The sequence below is a fragment of the Neoarius graeffei genome, chromosome 6, assembly GCF_027579695.1.
Source record: "Neoarius graeffei isolate fNeoGra1 chromosome 6, fNeoGra1.pri, whole genome shotgun sequence".
NCBI lineage: Eukaryota > Metazoa > Chordata > Actinopteri > Siluriformes > Ariidae > Neoarius > Neoarius graeffei.
In genome coordinates this window covers 50,937,402-50,964,843 of record NC_083574.1, presented here as the reverse complement: position 1 = coordinate 50,964,843, position 27,442 = coordinate 50,937,402, and the positions used below count along the sequence as shown (strand labels likewise).

The 27,442-nt window shown below is 39.9% G+C and overlaps 1 protein-coding gene across 3 annotated transcripts in view; it reads left to right on the top strand.

The window, feature by feature from the left end:
• Positions 1 to 2,425: 2,425 nt before the first annotated feature.
• Positions 2,426 to 27,442, top strand: part of tbc1d15 (TBC1 domain family, member 15) — a 30,350-nt gene continuing 5,333 nt past the window's right edge. The window contains exons 1-13 of one of the 3 annotated variants that reach the window (XM_060923790.1): positions 2,426 to 2,510; positions 5,237 to 5,335; positions 5,716 to 5,790; positions 7,515 to 7,644; positions 16,361 to 16,565; positions 17,577 to 17,679; positions 17,791 to 17,988; positions 20,837 to 20,965; positions 21,392 to 21,495; positions 22,468 to 22,562; positions 22,972 to 23,088; positions 23,325 to 23,425; positions 23,631 to 23,730. In XM_060923790.1, coding sequence (XP_060779773.1) covers positions 2,487 to 2,510; positions 5,237 to 5,335; positions 5,716 to 5,790; positions 7,515 to 7,644; positions 16,361 to 16,565; positions 17,577 to 17,679; positions 17,791 to 17,988; positions 20,837 to 20,965; positions 21,392 to 21,495; positions 22,468 to 22,562; positions 22,972 to 23,088; positions 23,325 to 23,425; positions 23,631 to 23,730 — 1,480 coding nt within the window. In that variant the 5' untranslated portion in view covers positions 2,426 to 2,486. Of the gene's footprint in view, positions 2,561 to 5,236; positions 5,336 to 5,715; positions 5,791 to 7,514; positions 7,645 to 16,360; positions 16,566 to 17,576; positions 17,989 to 20,836; positions 20,966 to 21,391; positions 21,496 to 22,467; positions 22,563 to 22,971; positions 23,089 to 23,324; positions 23,426 to 23,630; positions 23,731 to 27,442 lie in introns of all 3 variants that reach the window. The other 2 variants (XM_060923791.1, XM_060923789.1) reach the window with 2 other exon arrangements.

The following is a 27,442-nucleotide window of genomic DNA, read 5'->3' as shown; positions in this document are numbered from 1 at the left end:
CTCACTGCCATTTCTGCCTGAGGCTATGGTCCTTCTTTCATTTAGGCTCCTGAGGCTAATTTACTCAGTTCATTTTATACAAAAGTAATAAATGACTTAATTATTCTAATTACTATAAAACTTTTTTAAATTTGTCATCTTGATTAAAATCATGAATAAAATGTGGAAAGTTTTAGTTTGTTTATTCATTTTTGTTATACATATGAAGTTGCACAATAAAGTAGGTACTAGAGCTAATATTATTTTCTTAAAAAAAAAGACAAGAGCGATCAGAGAGACCTGATTTAATTCATATATCTGTATCCAAAAAATTTGGACACGGTCCAAAATATTCTGGAAAGTATTCTGTAAAAGTAAAAAGAAAGCACAACTTTATTCATCACACACTTGTGAAATTCCTCTCTGCATTTAACCCATCTGAAGCAGTGAACACACACGAGCAATGAGCAGACACACATACCCAGAGCAGTGGGGAGCCATGCTAACAGCACCCGGGGAGCAGTTGGGAGTTAGGTGCCTCGCTCAAGGGCACCTCAGCCCAAGGCCGTCCCATATTAACCTAACCGCATGTCTTTGGACTGTGGGGGAAACCGGAGCACCCGGAGGAAACCCACGCAGACACGGGGAGAACATGCAAACTCCACACAGAAAGGCCTCCGTCACCGGCTGCTGGGCTCGAACTCAGAACCTTCTTGCTGTGAGGCGACAGTGCTAATCACTACACCACTGTGCCACCAGACTGAACTGTCCATCCATCCATCCATCCATTATCTTGTAGCCGCTTATCCTATTCTACAGGGTTGCAGGCAAGCTGGAGCCTATCCCAGCTGACTATGGGCGAGAGGCGGGGTACACCCTGGACAAGTCGCCAGGTTATCGCAGGGCTGACACAGAGACAAACAACCATTCACACTCACGGTCAATTAAGAGCTACCAATTAGCCTAACCTGCATGTCTTTGGACTGTGAGGGAAACCGGAGCACCCGGAGAAAACCCACGCAGACACGGGGAGAACATGCAAACTCCACACAGAAAGGCTCCCACCGGCTGCTGGGCTCGAACTCAGAACCTTCTTGCTGTGAGGCGACAGTGCTAATCACTACACCACTGTGCCACCAGACTGAACTGTCCATCCATCCATCCATTATCTTGTAGCCGCTTATCCTATTCTACAGGGTTGCAGGCAAGCTGGAGCCTATCCCAGCTGACTATGGGCGAGAGGCGGGGTACACCCTGGACAAGTCGCCAGGTTATCGCAGGGCTGACACAGAGACAAACAACCATTCACACTCACGGTCAATTAAGAGCTACCAATTAGCCTAACCTGCATGTCTTTGGACTGTGAGGGAAACCGGAGCACCCGGAGAAAACCCACGCAGACACGGGGAGAACATGCAAACTCCACACAGAAAGGCTCCCACCGGCTGCTGGGCTCGAACTCAGAACCTTCTTGCTGTGAGGCGACAGTGTTAATCACTACACCACTGTGCCACCAGACTGAACTGTCCATCCATTATCTTGTAGCCGCTTATCCTATTCTACAGGGTTGCAGGCAAGCTGGAGCCTATCCCAACTGACTATGGGCGAGAGGCGGGGTACACCCTGGACAAGTTGCCAGGTTATCGCAGGGCTGACACATAGACAAACAACCATTCACACTCACATTCACACTCACGGTCAATTAGCCTAACCTGCATGTCTTTGGACTGTGAGGGAAACCGGAGCACCCGGAGAAAACCCACGCAGACACGGGGAGAACATGCAAACTCCGCACAGAAAGGCCCCCGCCGGCCGCTGGGCTCGAACCCAGAACCTTCTACCATCCTGTGAGGTGACCAAAAAACCCTGACTTATTTTCAGATTGATATGAAATGTTCACGGCATGCTGATGTAGTGGTTAGCACGGTTGCCTCACAGCAAGAAGGTTCCAGGTTCAAACCCAGTGGCCGGCGAGGGGGTGCTCCGGTTTCCCCCACAATCTAAAGACATGCAGTTAGGTTGACGTGGGGTGGCCTTGGGCTGAAGTGCCCTTGAGCAAGGTACCGAACCCCTGACTGCTCCCCGGGCGCTCTGGTGTGGCTGCCCACTGCTCTGGGTGTGTGTGCGTGTGTTCACTGCTTCAGATGGGTTAAATGCAGAGGATGAATTTCACTGTGCTTGAAGTGCGCATGTGACGAATAAAAGCTTCTTCTTCATGACAAAATTGACAATCATATGACAAAAAACCGGATATTTTAATTTTATTATTAATAAAACGTTAATTATCAGGACAGTGATGACCGGAATAACTAACGATCCTGCTTTTGATCGAGAAATTGTTTTATTTTGGGGGAAGAAAAAAAAAAAAGTTTGACACATGGTTTCCGCTTTCCCATTATTTCTGCGCATGCGCACTCAGGGCCACGCGGAAGATGATTTGTCAGTGTTGTTGTGGAAAGCTGACAGGCACGTGAGCTGTGCGACGGCGAGCATCGACAGCAGCAAACATGGCGGCTACAACTCCTCCCAAGGTACTGAAAACACAGGACGCTTTATGGCCGCTCAGCATTAAACAGTCAAGGTTAGCGCTGTTCTGTCAGGACGTGCTGGTAGACTTTGGCAGCGAGGCCGTGTGGCCAGTCGGCAAGAAACAAAGGTTATAACGCAGTGCTGTAACCGGCTACTGTTTTTAGCCAGTTAGCATGAGCACCTCATACAGTTACAGTTGTTTAGCTAGCTAGCTAACTGCTCTACCAGGAATGCCACGAAGGCACATCGGTCATGTCCGTAATTAAATTAGCATTCTTAGCTTCACAGAAGTGCTCTCGTGTCACATTTAACCACTGAGCTACTGTAACCATTTACTTTTACCTTACCTGTAGAAAAAATATATATACATATACTGCCTAATTAAAAAAAAGCCTAAGTAGCTCGCTAAGCTAGCCAGCTAGCCTACTTTGAGTTGTACTGTTTAAATTAGGAAAGTTAGCAAGATGGAGTAAAACTTGCTCAAGGCTTATACGTTATACTGAGGGTTTTCTGCCTAGAAATGTTAGTTAATTAACCAGTAATTTCTTACATACAGTGCAGACTTGTTTGGTAAGTTAGCAGTAGCATCTGGCTCTTATTGCAAGGGCCAGAACTTTCGCAACGCTTTGATACATGAGCAGAGCACTCATGACCCTGAGGTGTTCCACTTGTTTAAGTGCTCAGAAAGGCATATTGACATGTTCCTTCTTTACACACTGCTTTTTTTTTTTTTTCTGGTTAATGCTAGGACGTTATGAACTGACTGTTTCCTGGCGATTAAATTGATGTGGGTTAGGGTGCATGAGTTGCCCTCACTTTCATAAAATCTGATGCATTTTTGTTTGGGTGTTCCTTTTCACCAATAAAGGCATCCTGTAAAATTTTTTGACCATATTCAAAAGTCTAATGGTGGCACCATGAGGTTCATTTTTTGCCAAAAAATGCTTATTTTATGTTTATGCGTAAAGTTTGAATCACAATGTTGGACTCCATTTATTGATTTCTTGTGAGCCAGAGATCATGTTAAGAACCTTTGCAAGGGATTGAGAAGCATTAATGTGATTCATAATATGTTTGTATTGTTTAAAAGTAGTTGAACAATGATCCAATGAACAGCTAAAACTCAAACTGTGCTTGATAATATATTTAGAATATGTACTAAAAATGTGTATCTAACACTACGTTCACACTGCAGGCTGAAGTGACTCAAATCCGATTTTTTCGCCCATGTGTGACCTGTATCCGATCTTTTATTGACAATATGAACGACACAAATCCGATTTTTTCAAATCCGACCCAGGCCGTTTGGATATGTGGTCCTAATTCCGGTTCCTATCTGATCTTTTCATATGTGACTTCAGTCTGAACCGCCAGGTCGCATTCATCCGACTTGCACGTCATCAACAAGCCACAAACGTCACTATTCTGCGCTGAAGTAGGCGGCGGGTCTCTCAAAAAAAGTTACAACAACATGGCTTTGATGTTCCTTTGAACGGAGGTTGCAGTCACTACCCCGCAGAACGCCTGAGCCAAAACCCTTGCCCTCTTCCTGCTCAACCTCCTCCTTAACATCAGGCTATTGTGCATGTTCTGGCTCCGTCGCAACAACAACTGCATCATCGCCAGGTACTCCATGCTGGCTACTGTCATACACAGGAAACTTTAGGTTACTTCCGTAAACACTGGCCATGCTCACTGCGTGTGACGTCGTATCCTGCAATGCGCATGCGGAACACTTTTAGGTCGCTTTTCGTTCATACTGAGGATCACATACAAGTTGCATATATTTGTTAATGTGAACGACCTCACAAAAAAATTGGAATTGAGCATTAAGCCTTGCAGTGTGAACGTAGTGTTAGATATTTGGTATACTTTATAAGGTGCCATAATGTTTCATGAAAAGTGATTGAAATTTTGTCATAAAAGTCTTAAAATAGCAGCTTTTTCCATAACTTTGAGCTCCTGGTGCCACCATTAAACTTTTGAATATCTCATCTCATTATCTCTAGCCGCTTTATCCTGTTCTACAGGGTCGCAGGCAAGCTGGGGCCTATCCCAGCTGACTACGGGTGAAAGGCAGGGTACACCCTGGACAAGTCACCAGGTCATCACAGGGCTGACACATAGACACAGACAACCATTCACATTCACACCTACGGTCAATTTAGAGCCACCAGTTAACCTAACCTGCATGTCTTTGGACTGTGGGGGAAACCGGAGCACCCGGAGGAAACCCACGGGGAGAACATGCAAACTCCACACAGAAAGGCCCTCGCCGGCCACGGGGCTCGAACCCGGACCTTCTTGCTGTGAGGCGACAGCGCTAACCACTACATCACCGTGCCGCCCCACTTTTGAATTTTGTCAAAATATTTCACCCAGTGTGTTTTCTTACCAAAAGGAACATAAAAACAAAAATGCATCATGATCGGAGGAACTTTTCATTTTTAGGGGGCAACTGATGCACTCTAATGTGGGTGTATCTTTTATATAAAATTGTACACATAATAATCCATTGGGAAGTAATAGTCCTGGATTTATATGAATATCTGCTGCACGCTTTGTACTCAACTTAAATGAGTAATTAATTTGCTTTAGGGGTGTCTCTGCAAACATGGAGCTTTAATTCCACAGGCTTGTCTGTCTAGGTAGAATGTTGCAATAGATCAGGACTGTCTTAGGATCTCGAACATAATAATATTGTTCTGCTGTGTGTTGATGTTTGCAGGTGATATTTGAACACGAAGGGGTTTTCATCCATTCAAGCACAGACGATTCGGCGGATCAGGATTCACTAATATCAGGCTTTCTCCAGATCATTGATAAGGTACTAATGGCCTGTTGATGACCGGAAGCAGAATAAGATAAAGTATACTTTATTGTCCCCAAAGAGGAACTTCATCTTGAGCTCCAGTCACTACATCACAGACCTGCAGTAGCTACATAAAAACAACACATAAATAGAACAAACGTATGCTTCACTGCATCGTACACATGAGTTGAATCGTTTTCGCAGGTTTTGCTTCTTTGTAATATCACTTCGTGTTGATGGTATACAATAATTTGAAAGATGAGACTCATGTAACATTGTTAAATGTCATGCATTGAGGCATTAAAACTTGTTAAATACATGTGTAACATTTTAAGAAATGAGGACCACATGAACAAGGTGCAAGAAAAATCATACTCTCTTTTTTTTCTCTTTAGGATGGTGAAACATTTGTGGAATATAAACCTTTGGAGGATACAGTGGATCTTTCAAATATGCTTTGTGCCTGCAAGGTTTGCTTTTTTTTTTTTGTTCATTTTACTGTTTTGCAGTCAATGTCAAATGTACAGACTTACAAATTAAGGACAACAAAGGTAGTGGCTCTGTAATGTTGTACAGGCATGGGTTAGCTCTGCTTGCCTCCTTTAGAGGGGGTGGTCACTGCAAATCAATACAAGGTTATTCTCACTGATCACTGTTTTTCTATCATGAATTATTTCTGTCCTGATGGTAGTGGTCTCTTTTGAGATGATTCTGTCCTATCCACAGGGCACAAGGATTAGCTTAAAAGATTTGATGAGTGTAGAAATTATGGAAATTGTATACTGTATACCGTATACACTTACGGGAGTTTTTTTTTTTTTTGAGTGACTTGTGACTTGTTCTACAGTGATCTCTTCCACTATTCTCAAAACACCACCTGAGGCAATATATCTTTTGAAGAATGGTGTTCATCCTTCCAGTACAGTTTCAGAGATTAATTGTCTGTATCAAGGTTACTTTGAAGCAATTCTGGTGGAATGTAGTGGCCTGACTACTTAAAGGAACAGTCCACCGTACTTCCATAATGAAATATGCTCTTATCTGAATTGAGACGAGCTGCTCCGTACCTCTCCGAGCTGTGCGCGACCTCCCAGTCAGTCAGACGCAGTCAGACGCGCTGTCACTCCTGTTAGCAATGTAGCTAGGCTCAGTATGGCCAATGGTATTTTTTGGGGCTGTAGTTAGATGCGACCAAACTCTTCCACGTTTTTCCTGTTTACATAGGTTTATATGACCAGTGATATGAAACAAGTTCAGTTACACAAATTGAAACGTAGCGATTTTCTATGCTATGGAAAGTCTGCACTATAATGACAGGCGTACTAACACCTTCTGCGCGCTTCGACAGCGCATTGATATCTGAGCTCCGTATCAATGCGCTGTCGAAGCGCGCAGAAGGTGTTAGTACGCCTGTCATTATAGTGCGGACTTTCCATAGCATAGAAAATCGCTACGTTTCAATTTGTGTAACTGAACTTGTTTCATATCACTGGTCATATAAACCTATGTAAACAGGAAAAACGTGGAAGAGTTTGGTCGCATCTAACTACAGCCCCAAAAAATACCATTGGCCATACTGAGCCTAGCTACATTGCTAACAGGAGTGACAACGCGTCTGACTGCGTCTGACTGACTGGGAGGTAGCGCAAAGCTCAGAGAGGTACGGAGCAGCTCGTTTCAATTCAGATAAGAGCATATTTCATTATGGAAGTACGGTGGACTGTTCCTTTAACAGTTTGTTTTCTGTTTTCCCTCAGTTTATCACGTCTTTAGGTCCAAATATGTTCTTGCCACACACATACACTATGGTCAAAATGTTGTGGACACCTGACCATCATGCCCATAATGTGCTTTCCCCAAATTGTTGCTGCAAAGTTGGAAGGACACATTTGTATTAGTTTGTGCTGACAGATTGCACCCCAAGCCTTCTTGCCTGACCTCACTAATACTCTTGTGACTGAATGGCCAAATCCCTACAGCCATGCTCAAAAATCTACTGGGAAGTCTTCTCAGAAGAGTGGAGGTTAATAAAATGGCAAAGGGGGACTAAATCTGGAATGGGAAGTTCAAAAAGCGCACATGATGCTGATGGTCAGATGTCCACAAACCTTTGAAAATATAGTGTATAATTATGTCTTTGGAATTGAGCAGATGAATTGGTTATTGAACATCAGTTTCTTTTTTCAATGTGAAGGACTCCAGCTCTGTGATGGAGTGGACACAGAGGCCTCATCGCCCGATGGATCAGCAGTTAAGCTATGAGACTGAGTGGGACATGGTTAACACCGTCTCCTTTAAGAAGAAGGTCCATACCAATGGTGAAGGTAAGGCATTTCTGTGTGTATCTTTAAGACCTGACGTCAATGTAAATACAAGTTGGAAGCAGTTTGAATCTTACGAGGAATGCCACTGCATTACCCTCAGTGCTGATTTGTACTATGTCGTGGTATAATCTTGTATGTCTAAAGTGATTCTGACCGGTGGTGTGGGTCAGATAGCGAAGCGATAACTACATGCACACCTCCCGAATGTCAACAGTGCATTGTGTGACTCTGTGGTGCTGTACATCGGGAAAATGCTGATTTGCTGAACTATGTTTCTTTATGAGCCAGTAGTGCTCACAGAATAAAAATATTTGCCTGGTTTAAAAAAAAAAAAAAATCCATTAACCTGATTTAGCGAAGATGTAATGTTACAAAAAATGAATTTGCTTCTGGCTGTTTCCAGTGAGGGGCAGGACTTGTGTAATATAGCCGGCATGTTGAAAGTTACAAACTGCCTCGTTTGTATTTTTAAACCGTGAACTGCCTATATTCCTGCTGCCCTCTCTGTAGCAGTATTGTTGAGTCTAGGAAGATTTCATTCTTCAGCCAGAAAAAGTTTACATAGTACAGTGGTGCTTGAAAGTTTGTGAGCCCTTTAGAATTTTCTATATTTCTGCATAAATGTGACCTAAAACATCATCAGATTTTCACACAAGTCCTAAAAGTAGATAAAGGGAACCCAGTTAAACAAATGAGACAAAAATATTATACTTGGACATTTATTTATTGAGGAAAATGATCAATATTACATATCTGTGAGTGGCAAAAGTAAGTGAACCTCTAGGATTAGCAGTTAATTTGAAGGTGAAATTAGTCAGGTGTTTTCAATCAATGGGATGACAATCAGGTGTGAGTGGGCACCCTGTTTTATTTAAAGAACGGATCTAAAGTCTGATCTTCACAACACATGTTTGTAGAAGTGTATCATGGCACGAACAAAAGAGATTTCTGAGGACCTCTGAAAAAGCGTTGTTGATGCTCATCAGGCTGGAAAAGGTTACAAAACCATCTAAAGAGTTTGGACTCCACCAATCCACAGTCAGACAGATTGTGTACAAATGGAGGAAATTCAAGACCAGTATTACCCTCCCCAGGAGTGGTCAACCAACAAAGATCACTCCAAGGGCAGGGCGTGTAATAGTCGGCGAGGTCACAAAGGGCCCCACGGTAACTTCTAAGCAACTGAAGGCCTCTCTCACATTGGCTAATGTTAACGTTCATGAGTCCACCATCAGGAGAACACTGAACAACAATGGTGTGCATGGCAGGGTTGCAAGGAGAAAGCCACTGCTCTCCAAAAAGAACATTGCTGCTCGTCTGCAGTTTGCTAAAGATCACGGGATAGCCAGAAGGCTATTGGAAAAATGGTTTGTGGATAGATGAGACCAAAATAGAACTTCTTGGTTTAGATGAGAAGCGTTATGTTTGGAGAAAGGAAAGCACTGCATTTCAGCATAAGAACCTTATCCCATCTGTGAAACGTGGTGGTAGTATCATGGTTTGGGCCTGTTTTGCTGCATCTGGGCCAGGACAGCTTGCCATCATTGATGGAACGATGAATTCTGAATTATACCAGCAAATTCTAAAGGAAAATATCAGGACATCTGTCCATGAACTGAATCTCAAGAGAAGGTGGGTCATGCAGCAAGACAACGACCCTAAGCACACAAGTCGTTCTACCAAAGAATGGTTAAAGAAGAATAAAGTTAATGTTTTGGAATGGCCAAGTCAAAGTCCTGACCTTAATCCAATCAAAATGTTGTGGAAGGACCTGAAGCGAGCAGTTCATGTGAGGAAACCCACCAACATCCCAGAGTTGAAGCTGTTCTGTACGGAGGAATGGGCTAAAATTCCTCCAAGCCAGTGTGCAGGACTGATACAGTTACCAGAAACATTTAGCTGCAGTTATTGCTGCAAAAGGGGGTCACACCAGATACTGAAAGCAAAGGTTCACATACAACCCCGATTCCAAAAAAAGTTGGGACAAAGTACAAATTGTAAATAAAAACGGAATGCAATGATGTGGAAGTTTCAAAATTCCATATTTTATTTAGAATAGAACATAGATGACATATCAAATGTTTAAACTGAGAAAATGTATCATTTAAAGAGAAAAATTAGGTGATTTTTAAATTTCATGACAACGCATCTCAAAGAAGTTGGGACAAGGCCATGTTTCCCCACTGTGAGACATCCCCTTTTCTCTTTACAACAGTCTGTAAACGTCTGGGGACTGAGGAGACAAGTTGCTCAAGTTTAGGGATAGGAATGTTAACCCATTCTTGTCTAATGTAGGATTCTAGTTGCTCAACTGTCTTAGGTCTTTTTTGTCGTATCTTCCGTTTTATGATGCGCCAAATGTTTTCTATGGGTGAAAGATCTGGACTGCAGGCTGGCTAGTTCAGTACCCGGACCCTTCTTCTACGCAGCCATGATGCTGTAATTGATGCAGTATGTGGTTTGGCATTGTCATGTTGGAAAATGCAAGGTCTTCCCTGAAAGAGACGTCGTCTGGATGGGAGCATATGTTGCTGTAGAACCTGGATATACCTTTCAGCATTGATGGTGTCTTTCCAGATGTGTAAGCTGCCCATGCCACACGCAATAATGCAACCCCATACCATCAGAGATGCAGGCTTCTGAACTGAGCGCTGATAACTTGACCCTTACGCACAGAGATTCTTCCAGATTCTCTGAATCTTTTGATGATATTATGCACTGTAGATGATGATGATGATGATATGTTCAAACTCTTTGCAATTTTACACTGTCGAACTCCTTTCTGATATTGCTCCACTATTTGTCGGCGCAGAATTAGGGGGATTGGTGATCCTCTTCCCATCTTTACTTCTGAGAGCTGCTGCCACTCCAAGATGCTCTTTTTATACCCAGTCATGTTAATGACCTATTGCCAATTGACCTAATGAGTTGCAATTTGGTCCTCCAGCTGTTCCTTTTTTTGTACCTTTAACTTTTCCAGCCTCTTATTGCCCCTGTCCCAACTTTTTTGAGATGTGTTGCTGTCATGAAATTTCAAATGAACCAATATTTGGCATGAAATCAAATGTCGAAAGTGGGACATTTTGAAATATGTTGTCTATGTTCTATTGTGAATACAATATCAGTTTTTGAGATTTGTAAATTATTGCATTCCGTTTTTATTTACAATCTGTACTTTGTCCCAACTTTTTTGGAATCGGGGTTGTACTTTTGCCACTCACAGATATGTAATATTGGATCATTTTCCTCAATAAATAAATGACCAAGTAATAATATTTTTGTCTCACTTGTTTAACTGGGTTCTCTTTATCTACTTTTAGGACTTGTGTGAAAATCTGATTGTTTTAGGTCATATTTATGCAGAAACAGAAATATAGAAAATTCTAAAGGGTTCACACTCTTTCAAGCACCACTGTAACATTGGGTTGCATTTCCCCTCCTTTAGAGCAGAGATAATTCTAGGTGCAAGTTTACTTTTAACTTTCCCTCGGGTACCTGCAGAGGTGGACAATGTACCAGACTTCGTTACTTAAGTCAAAGTACAGATCCCACTGGTTAAATGTTACTCCAGTACAAGTGAAAGTTGTACAGTCAAATTTTTACTTAAAGTATTGAAGTACTTGCTTTTAAAAAGACTTAAGTATTAAAAGTACATTTTCTGTCAACGCATTGTGTTATTGCCACAATTCTTACAAAACCTAATGCCTCTGAAGCAACTGACTGAATTTACTGACTAACTTGTAGAACCTGTAGAATAAACACCTGGTAGAATGTTACAAAATGAAACACAACTGAACTGAAAAAGAGCCATTGTCTTGTCTTTTTTTTTTTTTAAGTTGTCTCACTCCTCCCCATCCCCACAAAGCAGCATGGTAGGGTTCTGACAGCTCTGGCAGTGTGCACACATGCATGTGTATGTTAATCAGGAAGACTGTGGAATAGCCGTAAATGCAGCTTGCTCAAAAAATAAAAATGACAATCCAACCTGCTTAAAACCCAGGTCCACACCTCGAGCCAAATAACTAACAGCAACACTGCTTTAAGCAAGACAAAAATATGCAAGACCATCATCTGACATCAAAACAAAAAATGCCTACAATTTGTTGTGACTGACTAATACAATACTGTCCATCTCACAGGTCTCGCGTGTGAGCGCGCAGGCGTGCAAGTGTATTTATTCATGCACATATGAATCTGCCTGTGGAATCATGGTGGTTTAACGTTAAGCTAGTTAGTCAGTGAAGCTCCACCTGACATGCTAGCAAAAGCTTTTTAAACTCAATCATACTGGGTAGCTAATGTTACTAGAAAAGAAAGATTTCTATATTGTGTTTATTTGGCAAGATTATGCCAAAACACTTCAGATAACGTTATTCATGCTAGTGTAGCTCCATTTTTACATGCCAACTAAGTGTCCCAGTTAACTAGCTATGTTATCGTTAGTCGTAGACAAGGCTCTGGCAACTTGGCAGGCAAATCCATAGAAAGTCATTTGACTAACCAGACTGCATAGCTATTGAAACATTATCGCTAGCTCTAAAAGCACAGACAACTTCATTGCAAGCTTTCTCTTGGAATAAAACGTTTACACATCTCAATATCCTTACACAGGTCAGACGGCAAGTTTTTGTACGTTGTGATGTGCTCCGTTTTAGGCAAGCAATTAAAAAGAAATGAATCTTTAATCCTTTCAGAAAACTGAAACATGGGTTCTCTGTATGGCCATGGGTGCGTGTATTATTCCCCAGAAGAACCACCTCCTTCCATTCAACTGGTCATGTTAAATAATGCTGCGGAGAGATCATTGAACTTGACTTTATCCACTCTATGGACGAGATGTGACCCTAGTGATTACTGAGGAGCTTTTTCCATGTCGCCTGCAAAAAAAAACAAAAAAACAATCACGTTTTCAAAAAGAAAAGGAAAAAAAACATCCATTGTCAAAGCCACTTCATACAACCCAGATTCCAAAAAAGTTGGGACAAAGTACAAATTGTAAATAAAAACGGAATGCAATAATTTACAAATCTCAAAAACTGATATTGTATTCACAATAGAACATGGACAACATATCAAATGTCGAAAGTGAGACATTTTGAAATTTCATGCCAAATATTGGCTCATTTGAAATTTCATGACAGCAACACATCTCAAAAAAGTTGCCATCAATAGGTCATTAACATGACTGGGTATAAAAAGAGCATCTTGGAGTGGCAGCGGCTCTCAGAAGTAAAGATGGGAAGAGGATCACCAATCCCCCTAATTCTGCACCGACAAATAGTGGAGCAATATCAGAAAGGAGTTCGACAGTGTAAAATTGCAAAGAGTTTGAACATATCATCATCATCATCATCATCATCTACAGTGCATAATATCATCAAAAGATTCAGAGAATCTGGAAGAATCTCTGTGCGTAAGGGTCAAGGCCGGAAAACCATACTGGGTGCCCGTGATCTTCGGGCCCTTAGACGGCACTGCATCACATACAGGCATGCTTCTGTATTGGAAATCACAAAATGGGCTCAGGAATATTTCCAGAGAACATTATCTGTGAACACAATTCACCGTGCCATCCGCCGTTGCCAGCTAAAACTCTATAGTTCAAAGAAGTAGTTGTATCTAAACGTGATCCAGAAGCGCAGACGTCTTCTCTGGGCCAAGGCTCATTTAAAATGGACTGTGGCAAAGTGGAAAACTGTTCTGTGGTCAGACGAATCAAAATTTGAAGTTCTTTATGGAAATCAGGGACGCCGTGTCATTCGGACTAAAGAGGAGAAGGACGACCCAAGTTATCAGCGCTCAGTTCAGAAGCCTGCATCTCTGATGGTATGGGGTTACATTAGTGCGTGTGGCATGGGCAGCTTACACATCTGGAAAGACACCATCAATGCTGAAAGGTATATCCAGGTTCTAGAGCAACATATGCTCCCATCCAGACGACGTCTCTTTTTCAGGGAAGACCTTGCATTTTCCAACATGACAATGCCAAACCACATACTGCATCAATTACAGCATCATGGCTGCGTAGAAGAAGGGTCCGGGTACTGAACTGGCCAGCCTGCAGTCCAGATCTTTCAGCCATAGAAAACATTTGATGCATCATAAAACGGAAGATACGACAAAAAAGACCTAAGACAGTTGAGCAACTAGAATCCTACATTAGACAAGAATGGGTTAACATTCCTATCCCTAAACTTGAGCAACTTGTCTCCTCAGTCCCCAGACGTTTACAGACTGTTGTAAAGAGAAAAGGGGATGTCTCACAGTGGTAAACATGGCCTTGTCCCAACTTTTTTGAGATGTGTTGTTGTCATGAAATTTAAAATCACCTAATTTTTCTCTTTAAATGATACATTTTCTCAGTTTAAACATTTGATATGTCATCTATGTTCTATTCTGAATAAAATATGGAATTTTGAAACTTCCACATCATTGCATTCCGTTTTTATTTACAATTTGTACTTTGTCCCAACTTTTTTGGAATCAGGGTTGTAGTAATGAGGGCCTTGATAGAAATGTAGTAGAGTAAAAAATACAATTTGCCTTTCAAATGTAGTGAAGTTAGTCATAAGTTGCCAAAAAAAATACTCAAGTAAAGTACAGATACTCAGTGTACTTAAGTACAGTACTCAAGTAAATGTACTTAATTACTGTCCACCTCTGGCTACCTGTAAGGCAAGTTGCAATTGAATACACTGATAAGCCTTCCCAATTGCTCTGTTAAAAACTACCGGACAGCGCTCAGTTGCAGTTGGTACGGAGCTAAATCCCAGATCGGAAAAATGTAACCTTAAATGAAGAGTCCAGCAAGATTCATTAGATGGTATTTTTGCCAATAATGGTATCCTTGAAATTGTGTGATTTACTACAAGTCTAGATAAACATTTAACCAATACAAACAATACATTTAATACAATAGACCCCTTTCACATGACGTCACCGCGCCGCGAGATTTTGTTAGGCGCCATATTGGAAGACCAAGTACATGCACTCACAATATAAAACAAAAGTACGAGCGAGAGTAAAGTGACACAATGGATGATAATTCGGGTTATGTGAGTACATTACCAGTTGCAGAAAGGGCATGGTATGTGGAGAAACTGGCTGTGATTGATGGGTTTGACCCATATGATAAGACTCAGAAAAAATTATGTGAATCCAAGCACACAGTTTAATGCAAAAGTTCGTTTATATCCCGACCTTGTCAGCTGTCAGATTTATGTTAATGGACCCGGTAAGCTGGTAAATAATATTTAATTTTTTTTTCTTTACCAAATTCTAACAGAAAACGAGAGCGCCCGAAAGGGAAAACCGAGCCGAGCCGCCTCACGGCTGTAATGCAAATTGCTTTCCTCCTCGATATACAAGTGCGCTTCCATGGCAGGGAAAAAGAAACTACATTCTGCCGCCTATGTAGTCCCCTATTTAAACAAATAGGAGTCATTCAGGATTCAGCCATGTTTTTGCTCCGTGTTTTTACTCGACCAAAGTTATACAGTATTATGAGCTTTAAATTGCATAAATAAAACCATTTGGTGAAACTTTGAAGAAGAGATTGTACTGGTTTAAAGTTTTTACCTAACGCTTTCATGTCGACTCCAATTAATACACTAGTAGAATCGATGACTAGTTTAGTAGGCCAAAACTTTTTCAATTTTTGACTGTACCAGCCTGAAAAAACTTGCGACAGTCAAATGGGAAAAAAAGCAAGCTGGTCATGTTGTACTGGACTAATCTATGACTGATGAGTATAGTAAGTGATACTAGTACTGATACAATAAAACAGACGACTGTAATCTGGTAGGCAGCACGATTTATATTATTTCTCCGTGTCAGATACATAAGGAGGACCGGACACCAATTCTGCCATCTGTTTGCTACCCAGACATTGTAAACTATTTGTTGTTTACACCCAGTGCCTACACTGCTGATGACTTGAAAGCCTACAAAGGGCTACAGGCTTACAATTATGTTGTTAGTGGCTTGGTTCGTGATATTACAGCTGTTATTAAGAATAACCTACACATAGTTATGGCCAAGGTAATCTTGTTGATATTTATCTTTTAATAATATATCTTTTCAGTTGAAAAATTAATACTTTTTGTTACTATTAAGGTATCCATAATTTAGGTTAATTTATCCAAATTATACATATGTATTTATGATCTATGCCTACACAACAACTATGTTTTATTTATATAATAGGAGGGAGAGCAAGCCCCAAACCATCCTTTATTATTATTATTATTATTATTATTATTAAATTGTAGAAGTCTGGGAGGCTTGCTCCTCATCCAGTTATCAACTTGAGGCCAATTTAGCATGTTTTAAATCTGAATTTCTTGCGTTTGCTTACGTCAAAGTGTCCACAGATCATGCACAGACTTATCCATTATATCCACAGTTTTTTGCCAAGTCTCACACAGGTTTCTTTCAAGTCTACTGTTGGGCCAATAAATCATAAATAAAACAGCTCAGATTTGTTTAAGTCGTTTGCCACTCCACTTTATTCTCGTGGGTTCACATAGCGCTGCCGTTATTTTCCCCTAATCATGAGTTTGTTGGTCTTCCAAAATGGTGCAGGGTCTGTTTACTTCCGGTTTCGGGTGATATCAGTGAAAGGGGTCTATAAAGCTTAATTCTTAAGTATCTTATGATGAAGACTGTCAACAATTTGAAATGGTGCATTTTAAACAATATTCATCTTTTCTTTTAGGGGGTTCAAACCATTTTAATGAGCGCAACAAGTGGGCCTTCTCCTTTAATGTCAGTGAACTCAGAACTGTCACAGTTAAACACGAAGGCTGGTCATACCTAATTTTCTGCTTGAGGGATGATGCAACATTGCCTGCCATTCACTTCCATCAAGGAGGCAGCCAAGGGTTTCTGGATGGCTTGAGGAAATCCGTGCATCTCAGCGAGTAAGTAGTTGGTAAAAGTGTCATCATGAGTTGATGAAGGTAAATAAAAATTCAGTAGAATTCGAAAAGGGTTGATTTACTCTCGTTAGTAAAACTGTCTAGAATTTACAATGGAAGCAGACATGACCTGAGGTTATTTTGTTTAAGTTGTTCAATAGGTCGTCCTGTACAGGTTAAACTGTTTCCTTTTAGCATTCAGCTTTTAGTGATTTTTGTTGTTATAACATGTGTCCAACAGAGTGCAGTGCAGCTCCGGTTTTTGATGTTTTGCGCTGTGCACGAATGTACTCAAATTTAGAGAAAACTCGGACCAGTTTTAATTAAACTATATAACCAGTCATTTTCTCTTGCTGCTTTTATTCCATGACAAAAACTGTACTTGTTTTTCTTCATGTTTTTGTTAAGGCCCTCAAAGTTAATTGTTTACCATTTACATCTTCCCCCTTTTGGATTAAACAGGGTTTTCTTCTCTATTTCACCTTGAAGATTAGTTCTCTAAAACACGCAGCGACTGAATGCAACACTATTTTTATGGTAATGTGGGGACTTTTGCTGGGGAATATCAGTTCCTCTCCGAGACCCTGCTAAATGGCATGCGTCTTGCAGTGAGAATGAAAGGGCATGGGTTTGGCTCATGTCAAGTGGACTGCAGCTGTACATTTAGTTTTAAGGCTTCGTGATAGAATTGGATGAGCGCTTTTCCTACCCTGCATTAAATATCACAACAGAATAACTTGAGCTGCAAGCATGTTCAAGGCAGTGCTGCTGAATAGATAGCTGTTATTAAAGTTCTTATCTTCGCTCTCATAATGAAATATGGTCTCAGCTTTGTTGCATTTGCTTTTCACGCCAGTCATACAGGAGAGAGATATGACCTATGTCACTTGCTTAACTGTTCTTTACAGATTTTGGTACTATTTTTATTGTCATTGTGGTTAGTGTTTTTGTTTACTTTGGCTTGTAACCAATTTAAAGGCATCAGTAAGTCCCTTTTTTTTTTTTTTTTGGAAGGAGTCCTGATGATAAAAACGTTCTGGAAGTTGCCACATATAACAAAGCAATTTCACAGTCCTTTGAGAATCTTCTCGATGACTCCAATTATGGCCTTGTTCAGGTACGAGAATTTCATATTGGGATGAGGGGAAATTATATTGATGTGCTTAATTTAAAAATTGGCGCACACAAAGCTGTCAGTGCACTGCTCAAACTCCATTCTTGTCAACAGAAATTGAAAAAGGATCCCTACACAACAACTTTGGGTGGTTTCTCTAAAGTCACAAACTACATCTTTGATGCATTTCGACCGTCCGAGTCTGAATGCCAGCAGCGCCCTGCTGAGGAAGTGGCAGACATTCTGGGGGAACTCATCCCTGGGTTGGAAATCAACCAGCAGGAAGAGCCTGGCTTTGAGGTCATCACTAGAGTGAGTAGCTGTACATCAGTTTGGTTCCTGTCTTATAACATGGCCTGGTAAAGATTCACAAAATCTAAACAAAAGGAAGTTACTGCAAAAGCTATTGGAAATAATATTTCCCTTCAGGTAATAGTTTGATTATACAGGTAAATGATTCAGGCTGCTTTTACTGTTTGGTCTGACTTGATGCCAAATAAATGTTGAAGTCTGCTTTGGGATTGGGCTCTTCACTGATTTTGGCATTGTGGTCTGCTATGGGTGGTGATGGCAAAGGTTTTATTTTGCTAAACTTGTCCTTTATAATACAGTTGTGCTTGTGTCAATTACAAGCACAAAGAAGTGAGACAAAAATATTATACTTGGTCATTTATTGAGGAAAATGATCCAATATTACATATCTGTGAGTGGCAAAAGTATGTGAACCTTTGCTTTCAGTATTTGGTGTGACCCCCTTGTGCAGCAATAACTGCAACTAAACGTTTCCGGTAACTGTATCAGTCCTGCACACTGGCTTGGAGGAATTTTAGCCCGTTCCTCCGTACAGAACAGCTTCAACTCTGGGATGTTGGTGGGTTTCCTCACATGAACTGCTCGCTTCAGGTCCTTCCACAACATTTTGATTGGATTAAGGTCAGGACTTTGACTTGGCCATTCCAAAACATTAACTTTATTCTTCTTTAACCATTCTTTGGTAGAACGACTTGTGTGCTTAGGGTCGTTGTCTTGCTGCATGACCCACCTTCTCTTGAGATTCAGTTCAGTCCTGATATTTTCCTTTAGAATTCACTGGTATAATTCAGAATTCATTGTTCCATCAATGATGGCAAGCCGTCCTGGCTCAGATGCAGCAAAACAGACCCAAACCATGATACTACCACCACCATGTTTCACAGATGGGATAAGGTTCTTATGCTGGAATGCAGTGTTTTCCTTTCTCCAAACATAACGCTTCTCATTTAAACCAAAAAGTTCTATTTTAGTCTCCTCCGTCCACAAAACATTTTTCCAATAGCCTTCTGGCTTGTCTACGTGATCTTTAGCAAACTGCAGACGAGCAGCAATGTTCTTTTTGGAGAGCAGTGGCTTTCTCCTTGCAACCCAACTCCATTTGTACACAATCTGTCTGACTGTGGATTGGTGGAGTCCAAACTCTTTAGAGATGGTTTTGTAACCTTTTCCAGCCTGATGAGCATCAACAAGGCTTTTTCTGAGGTCCTCAGAAATCTCCTTTGTTTGTGCCATGATACACTTCCACAAACATGTGTTGTGAAGATCAGACTTTGATAGATCCCTGTTCTTTAAATAAAACAGGGTGCCCACTCACACCTGATTGTCATCCCATTGATTGAAAACACCTGACTCTAATTTCACCTTCAGATTAACTGCTAATCCTAGAGGTTCACATACTTTTGCCACTCACAGATATGTAATATTGATCATTTTCCTCAATAAATAAAATGACCAAATATAATATTTTTTCTCGTTTGTTTAACTGGGTTCTCTTTATCTACTTTTAGGACTTGTGTGAAAATCTGATGATGTTTTAGGTCATATTTATGCAGAAATATAGAAAATTCTAAAGGGTTCACAAACTTTCAAGCAGCACTGTACGTTACATGGTGGTGCGAAGAGAGAAACTTCATCTTTGAGTCGTGAACATATTTCATGAGTGATTTTTCAACATGAGAAGATAAACTTTATATCTTCGTGCCACTGTATAATCTTTTTATTGTATAGAGACGTCCACAAAAAAATACGCAAGTTAATTAAAATTTATTTTGAACTGGTTTGCCATTTTGACAATATGCATCAAGTCAGTGGGAAAACATTAGAACTGATGACATCAAAAGCCTCACAAGTGAAGATACTGGAAAATATGTCCCTCAGGTCCAGGATGTATTTCGTATGAAAAATGAGTTTTTCAAATGAGAAGATAAACTTCATATCTTCAAGCTAATGTGTAATTTTCTTTTTATCCTATAGACACATCCACAAACTATGCAAGTTAATCAAAACAATTCATTGATTTCCTTGCGAGTGAGGATATTGGAAAATGTTATTCAATGTCCCAGATGTAGTTTGTATGAAAAAATACGAGTGGCGTGTTTCCCAGCAAAACACCTAAATCTGTGGAGATTCAATATCTTTGGGGGGGGGGAGAGTGACTTTTTTAAAAATAAATAAATAAATAAAAACTTTGAAATAAATTTTTATTACAACTTGTGTATATAAAGTTTGTAATAAAAGGTTGGGGTTGTGTGGGGTGGGTTTTTAAATTAAAAAAAAAATTTAAATTAACTAATTTATTTTTAAAATATGAAAGTTGTGGGCAGCATGGTGGTGTAGTGGTTAGCGCTGTCGCCTCACAGCAAGAAGGTCCAGGTTCGAGCCCCGTGGCCGGCGAGGGCCTTTCTGTGCAGAGTTTGCATGTTCTCCCCGTGTCCGCGTGGGTTTCCTCTGGGTGCTCTGGTTTCCCCCACAGTCCAAAGACATGCAGATTAGGTTAACTGGTGACTCCGTAGGTGTGAATGGTTGTCTGTGTCTATGTGTCAGCCCTGTGATGACCTGGCGACTTGTCCAGGGTGTACCCCGCCTTTCGCCCGTAGTCAGCTGGGATAGGCTCCAGCTTGCCTGCGACCCTGTAGAAGGATAAAGCGGCTAGAGATAATGAGATGAGATGAAAGTTGTGCTGCTGTGTTCTGTACTTTTGTTCAATTCGGGCACTGTTTCCACATCCCGGCATGGTGGGGGCATGTAATCTGCCTGAGCTAGGGATTTGTACAGCCGTGCTTTTATAAAGTGATAACAGTAAGACCTGCGCTGATTGTATGTATCTGGATGTATGCTTTTGTTGCAGATTGATTTGGGCACAAGGCCAGAGGTACAGAGGAGAGAGCCAGTAACGATGGAGGACTGGGCAAAGCACCAAGACTCTGAGGGAAGAGTGTCCAGTGTGCCTCACTTAAAGCATCTTATTTTCAAAGGGGTAAAATGTGAAATGTTTTATCTAATATGTAAACTAAAATGTTTCTTACGGTTACTTTACAGTTAATGTATACCATCTTTGGTCTTGTATTATTGGGCATCTTAATTTGATACTCATTTCCACTGAGTTGATTGAAACCTGTTTCTCAAACGTTTTAACATGAACATTTTCAGAACGCACTCACAACATCATCCTGGTTTTAATTTTTGTTAGGATTCGCCGCTAACCATTACTGTGGGGGGCATTGTGCATGGGAGGGGTGGGATATATATAATTTATTTTTTGTATGTAATGTATATATCCTATAGATAGGATTTGATCTTTCACTGGTTAGGATGTCTGATGTTTCCAAACTGAGATGTTCTTATTGATTGATTTGGTTAATTTGACTGATCATTTGTTCAAGTAATTGTTTGTGTACTTAAGGGCTTGTACCATGCTGTGAGAAAAGAAGCTTGGAAGTTTTTGCTGGGCTATTATCCCTGGGATAGTACACATGAAGAAAGGAAAAATCTGCAGAAAAGGAAAACGTAAGTATAGTGTGCAAGTCTGAGTTTTTTTTCCTATTTCTGAAATGGTTTTAGGCACAATAGGGTTTTCAGATATGTAAAATTTTGAGCCTTGCATTTTCATACTCTCCCATTCATTTTATGCCGATATACATGTATAAGAATGCTTCATGCAGAGTTTTATTGAAATTAACGTGTATTTAGAGGTGCCTCAAACAGGTTAATATGTATTGCGACCTTATTTCTTTAAATTGCATCAAATACTAAGAGCATAGTCTGCAAACCAACAGGATAGAAAAACAAAATGTACATTTGTTAAAATAGGAAATATATGAAATACACCCTTGTAAAATGCCAAGAGAGCCATTCAGGGTCATGAAATTATACCCTATGGCCAGGAGAGTGATATGTAAATGTATAAAACTAAAACTCATGCTAATAATTGCATCAAACATGATACTTGTGTGATTAAAATTTTATCACGGGTAATTACAGATAATTTATCATGGGTATCACAGATCAGTAATGGTAAAAATATGATTGTAAATGGTCTAACAAAACAGAACACTTCTGGAAAAATGCACAAAAGTAAGTACATGCAAATATATAAACTGGTGCTAAACACAAACAAGTAATACTAGATGATAAAATGCAATTTATACTTCTAGGGAGTGAAACAACAGGAAATTATTCACCAATATTTAAAAAATGAACTTTTGTTGTAAATATTCTTAATATGCATCATTGTTCTTGAACATTCAGCATAAACTGTAATACATCTGAATGTTATATCTGGCAAACTTTGATCTTCTTGAGCCACCTTTTCGGTGTTCTAATAAAAATTATTTTTTTTAATTTTGGTATTAAATGGAGTAATTTTAAGAGGGTGAGAGAGTACATCTTCAAAAAATGTTTTTGGAAACACCCTAAGGCACAGGCTATATTAATATAGCAAAGCTTGTTTTTGTTTCCCTGTGTCTCTGTGGACTGAAGGGACGAGTACTTCAGAATGAAGCTGCAGTGGAAATCAGTCAGCGAGGAGCAGGAGAAGAGAAATACCAGGTTACGAGATTATAAAAGCCTTATCGGTATGTGTCCAAACAAATGTTTCATTTTTCTTCCGATAAGAAGAAAACTACCGGCAACTTATTGTACAGAAAAGCCAACACTACAAGAAGTACTTTTATTAATTATTAAAATACCTGATTGCACTAGATTGTCCATAGGTGTGAATGAGTGTGTGAATATATGTGCACCTGATGCTGTGATTGCCCAGAGTTCACCTACTGGGGTGAATTCTCCTCCCTTTTGCCCAGTGTTTCCGGGATTGGCTCCGGATCCACCCTGACTCAGAAGGTTACTGAAGATTTAATAAATAGAATATCAAAAAAACCCAACTACTACTTTCAGTAAACTGGCATATTTTTTTTTAAAAAAAGCATATTTGGATATTTTTTTTCCTCTTATTTATTTTTTTAAATCTCTCTCTAACTACAGAGAAAGATGTAAACAGGACTGACCGCAACAACAAGTTCTATGAGGGCCTGGACAACCCCGGGCTGATATTGCTGCATGACATCCTAATGACATACTGCATGTATGACTTTGATTTGGGTAAGTGGTGAAGGAATGGAGAATTAAAAAGTGAGCAAATATTTGCTGGAAAAAAGTTATCATTGTATATTTCACATTGTGTGTCTGTTGGGAGAAACTTGCAGTCTGTATAATTTATTCACATAATTTGCTTAATCACTTAGTGCTTTTTAATGAAAACTGGAAATTGTGCTTGATTTAAAGTTTGCAATAGGCTTCTGTGTATACTCAACCTAATTTGATGTGCTTTGGTACAGGCTATGTACAAGGCATGAGTGATCTGCTCTCTCCCATCCTCTTTGTTATGGAGAATGAAGTGGATGCCTTTTGGTGCTTTGTCTCCTTCATGGATCAGATGGTACAGTCATTTTCAGATCTCGCACTTTCACATTACATCCAGTTATATGAATTTTTTACATTCATTGCTTGAGGTATTTAATACTTGTTTATAATAAGAGTATAAAAATGAGCATCTAGGCTAATGCAGTCATGCAGGGATTTGAGTAAAGTGGCATCTCTGTGTGTGGGGCTTTTTTTATTTTTTTTTTGGGGGGGACATTCAGCATGAGAACTTTGAAGAACAGATGCAGGGCATGAAGACTCAGCTGATCCAGCTTAGCACGTTGCTACGGCTCCTAGATTTAGCCTTCTGGAATTATCTGGGTAAATGACTCTTGCTTACTAATTTGACATAACCTGGTTTGACTTGCTACATGCATTACTGAAAAGCTTCTTTTATGGTGTACTGTCTTTAGAAAATGTCAATGTTGAGACTTAATAAGCATGTCTCTGTAGAGAGACACTCGCCATCCACTTTGAGTACCTTAACATCCATGGAGTTCTTTGTGACAGCAGCACAATGCATAAAATCATGCAGATACAGGTCATGAACTTCAGTTAATGTTCATATCAAACAACAGACTGAAGAAAGTGTGATCGGTGACTTTGACCGTGGCATGAATTTTGGTATTGGAAGGGCTGGTTTGAGTATTTCATAGCAGAGCTCCTTTGCACAAAGTGTGTGGAGCAGAGCTCCATGCTTAAGAGAATATGGTAATGCCTCAACCTGACTTTTGATGGCCTTTGCGACCGTACAACGTCCGTATGTATGAACAACGTCCATGTACTACCACAGGGAACCCGATTGTAAGTGCAAGGCAACGTATCTCAAACACTTGACCACCAGACAACAAAATTTGTATCTTTTATATAAGGGATGGGTTTTTATCCAGCGCTTATTTTTAATTTGCTTTTTAAAAAATAATGTGGGATTATTTACTAACACTGTAGCAGCCCTTGGCGTTAAGAACAACAGCAGAGAGTCTCTGATGGGTGCATACATGTTTGATTCCTCTTGAACAGGAGTATAGCACTGAAGACCAGACATCAAACACTGTACACCAAGCACCATGAAAACTAAAGAAAACAAAACAGAAATAGTCACATGGCTGTAAACAAATACACAATTTTGCAGAGTAATGTTTACAGACTATGCTCTAAAGGTTGCACACCTTGCTCTGCTCATCCAAGTGTGCAAACCTCTACAAGTTAAACATGCACCATTATCCTCTGTGCTCAGTCTCGTGCTAAACCATAGTTCAACCAATGCACTGGGGGGGGGCCTCATTTACATTGTACATGAATGACACATCCGGATGACAGACAGCAAAGCTTTATAACATACCGTGCTAAACCTCTGACACAGGCACATGGTGACCATAGACACAGCAGTGAGTGTCTATAGCATAACAAATACAGCTTCCTGTAAATACAAATACAGCGGATATTACTTCTAGACTTTCTGTAAAGCTAGCTCTTCTGAACGTTAGATCACTTTCGAACAAGTCATTTTTAATTAATGATCTTATCTGCAAACATAATCTTGATTTTTTGCTTCTAACTGAAACTTGGCTGGATCAAGCAAATAGTGCTACCACCCTTTATTGAAGCAACTCCCCCAAATTTTAATTTTATGAATGTTACCCGACAGGGGAAAGGTGGAGGGATCGCAAATATATTCAAATTCTCTTTTCAATGTAAACAATCCTCACTTGGTGATTTTACATCCTTTGAATACTTATGTGCACTTGTTACATGCTCTCCTAACATATTATTATTAACTATTTACAGGCCTCCGAGACATTCAGCCAAAGTTTTTCTGGAAGAGTTTGGTGAACTGTTGTCAGTCATTTGCTTAGAGTTTGACTGTCTTATTATATCTGGGGATTTTAACTTGCATGTAGATAATCCTGAAAACACCTATGCCAATGAACTACTTGCACTTATTGACAACTTCAACCTTGTACAACATGTACAGGGGCCGACCCACTCTCGTGGTCATACCCTTGACCTCGTCATCACAAAGGGTCTTACTGTTTCTACTACTGTTGTTGACCTGGCCTTATCTGATCATTTTTGTGTTTTCTCTGATGTTTCTATGTCTCCTCACATTCAGAACAGCTCAATGACTATGGGTAGGAGAGTCATAAACGACAACACGTGTTCTCTTTGAGCAAGCTCTCTCTCGGATCTCAACCAAAATGTCAGACTCTGTAGATGATTTACTGGAAATTTTTTAATTTAAATATGACCCAAATTATGGATGATATTGCTCCATTCAAAATCAAAAGAGTCAATGATAAGCAGAAAGCACCATGGAAGCAGTACCCAGCTGTTAAACTGTTAGAGAGAATGTAGAAAGACTGAAAGAAAATGGCGCAAAACTAAACTTCACATCCATTATCAAATCCATAAAGAGATGCTTTGTAAATATAATTATGAAATTCGTAAAGCAAGACAGTCTTTCTTCTCCAACATCATCAACAGGAATATGAACAATGCCTGTGTGCTATTTAACAGTAGAGAAGCTAACAAATCCCCCACCACAATTAGCACCTGAACTTCTCTCAGTTAATAAATGCAATGAGTTTGCATCCTTCTTTAAAGGTAAAATTGATAAAATACGACATAATATTGCTCATAATATATCTCAGTTGCAAATAATTGAAAAACTGCAATCACCAGTGACACAGACAGATAACTTCAACACAATGTCAGAATTTTGTTTAATTGATTGAGACTCTTGAAAAAACTGTACAAAATCTCAGTTCCTCAACATCTGAATTGGACATTCTGCCCACCAACTTTTTTTAAGTCTGTTCTACATCTTATAATTACAGATGTGCTTCAAATCATAAATACATCCCTAGAGACTGGCATTGTTCCTGTGTCCTTGAAAAAAGCCGTTGTAAAGCCCCTACTTAAAAAGAATAATCTGGATGCTTCAGTATTAAATAACTACAGGCCAATATCAAATCTACCATTCATAGGGAAAATCCTTGAAAAAATTGTCTTCAATCAATTAACTGCCTTCTTGATATCAAACAGCTGTTTTGATAACTTTCAATCAGGATTTCGTGCCAATCATGGCACTGAAACAGTGCTGATTAAAGTTATAAATAACATGCGTCTTAATACTGATGCAGGCAAAACATCGGTCCTGGTATTACTGGACCTCAGTGCAGCTTTTGATACTGTTGATCACAACATACTGCTATATTGACTTGAAGATTGGGTTGGATTGACTGGTAAAGTTATCAATTGGTTAAAATCATACTTAAAAGATAGAAGCTTCTTTGTTAGCATGGGAAATTGTACCTCAGCGTCAATGTCCTTGACCTGTGGTGTCCCCCAGGGGTTGATTCTTGGACCATTACTATTCCACCTTTATATGCTCCCACTTGGGCAAATTATCAAGAACAATTCAATTTTATATCACTGCTATGCAGATGATACCCAAATTTATCTTGCTCTGTCACCTAATGATTATGCCCCCCTTGAATGTCTCTACCAGTGTATCGATCAAATCAACAAATGGATGTCACAAAATTTTCTTCTGCTGAACACAGATAAAACAGAAGTAATTCTATTTGGAAAAAAAGATGAAAGACTCAGGATTACCAGTATTCTTGACACAAAGGGGATTAAAACAAAAGAAATGGTTAAAATTGGTGTTTTCATTGACAGCGAGCTAAACTTTGAGAGGCACATGAAAGCAATCACTAAAACGGCATTTTATCACCTAAAAAACATTTCCAAACTAAGAGGACTTATGTCAAAAAATGATCTGGAAAAACTTATACATGCCTTCATCTCTAGTAGGGTTGATTACTGCAATGGCCTTTTCACAGGCCTGCCAAAAAAGACCATCAAACGACTTCAGGTGATTCAAAATGCAGCGGCTAGGGTTCTCACACGAACAAAAAGAACAGAGCACATTACTCCAATTCTAAGGTCCCTTCACTGGCTTCCAGTAAGCTACAGAATTGACTTTAAAGCATTGCTGCTGGTGTACAAATCTCTAAATGGTACAGGG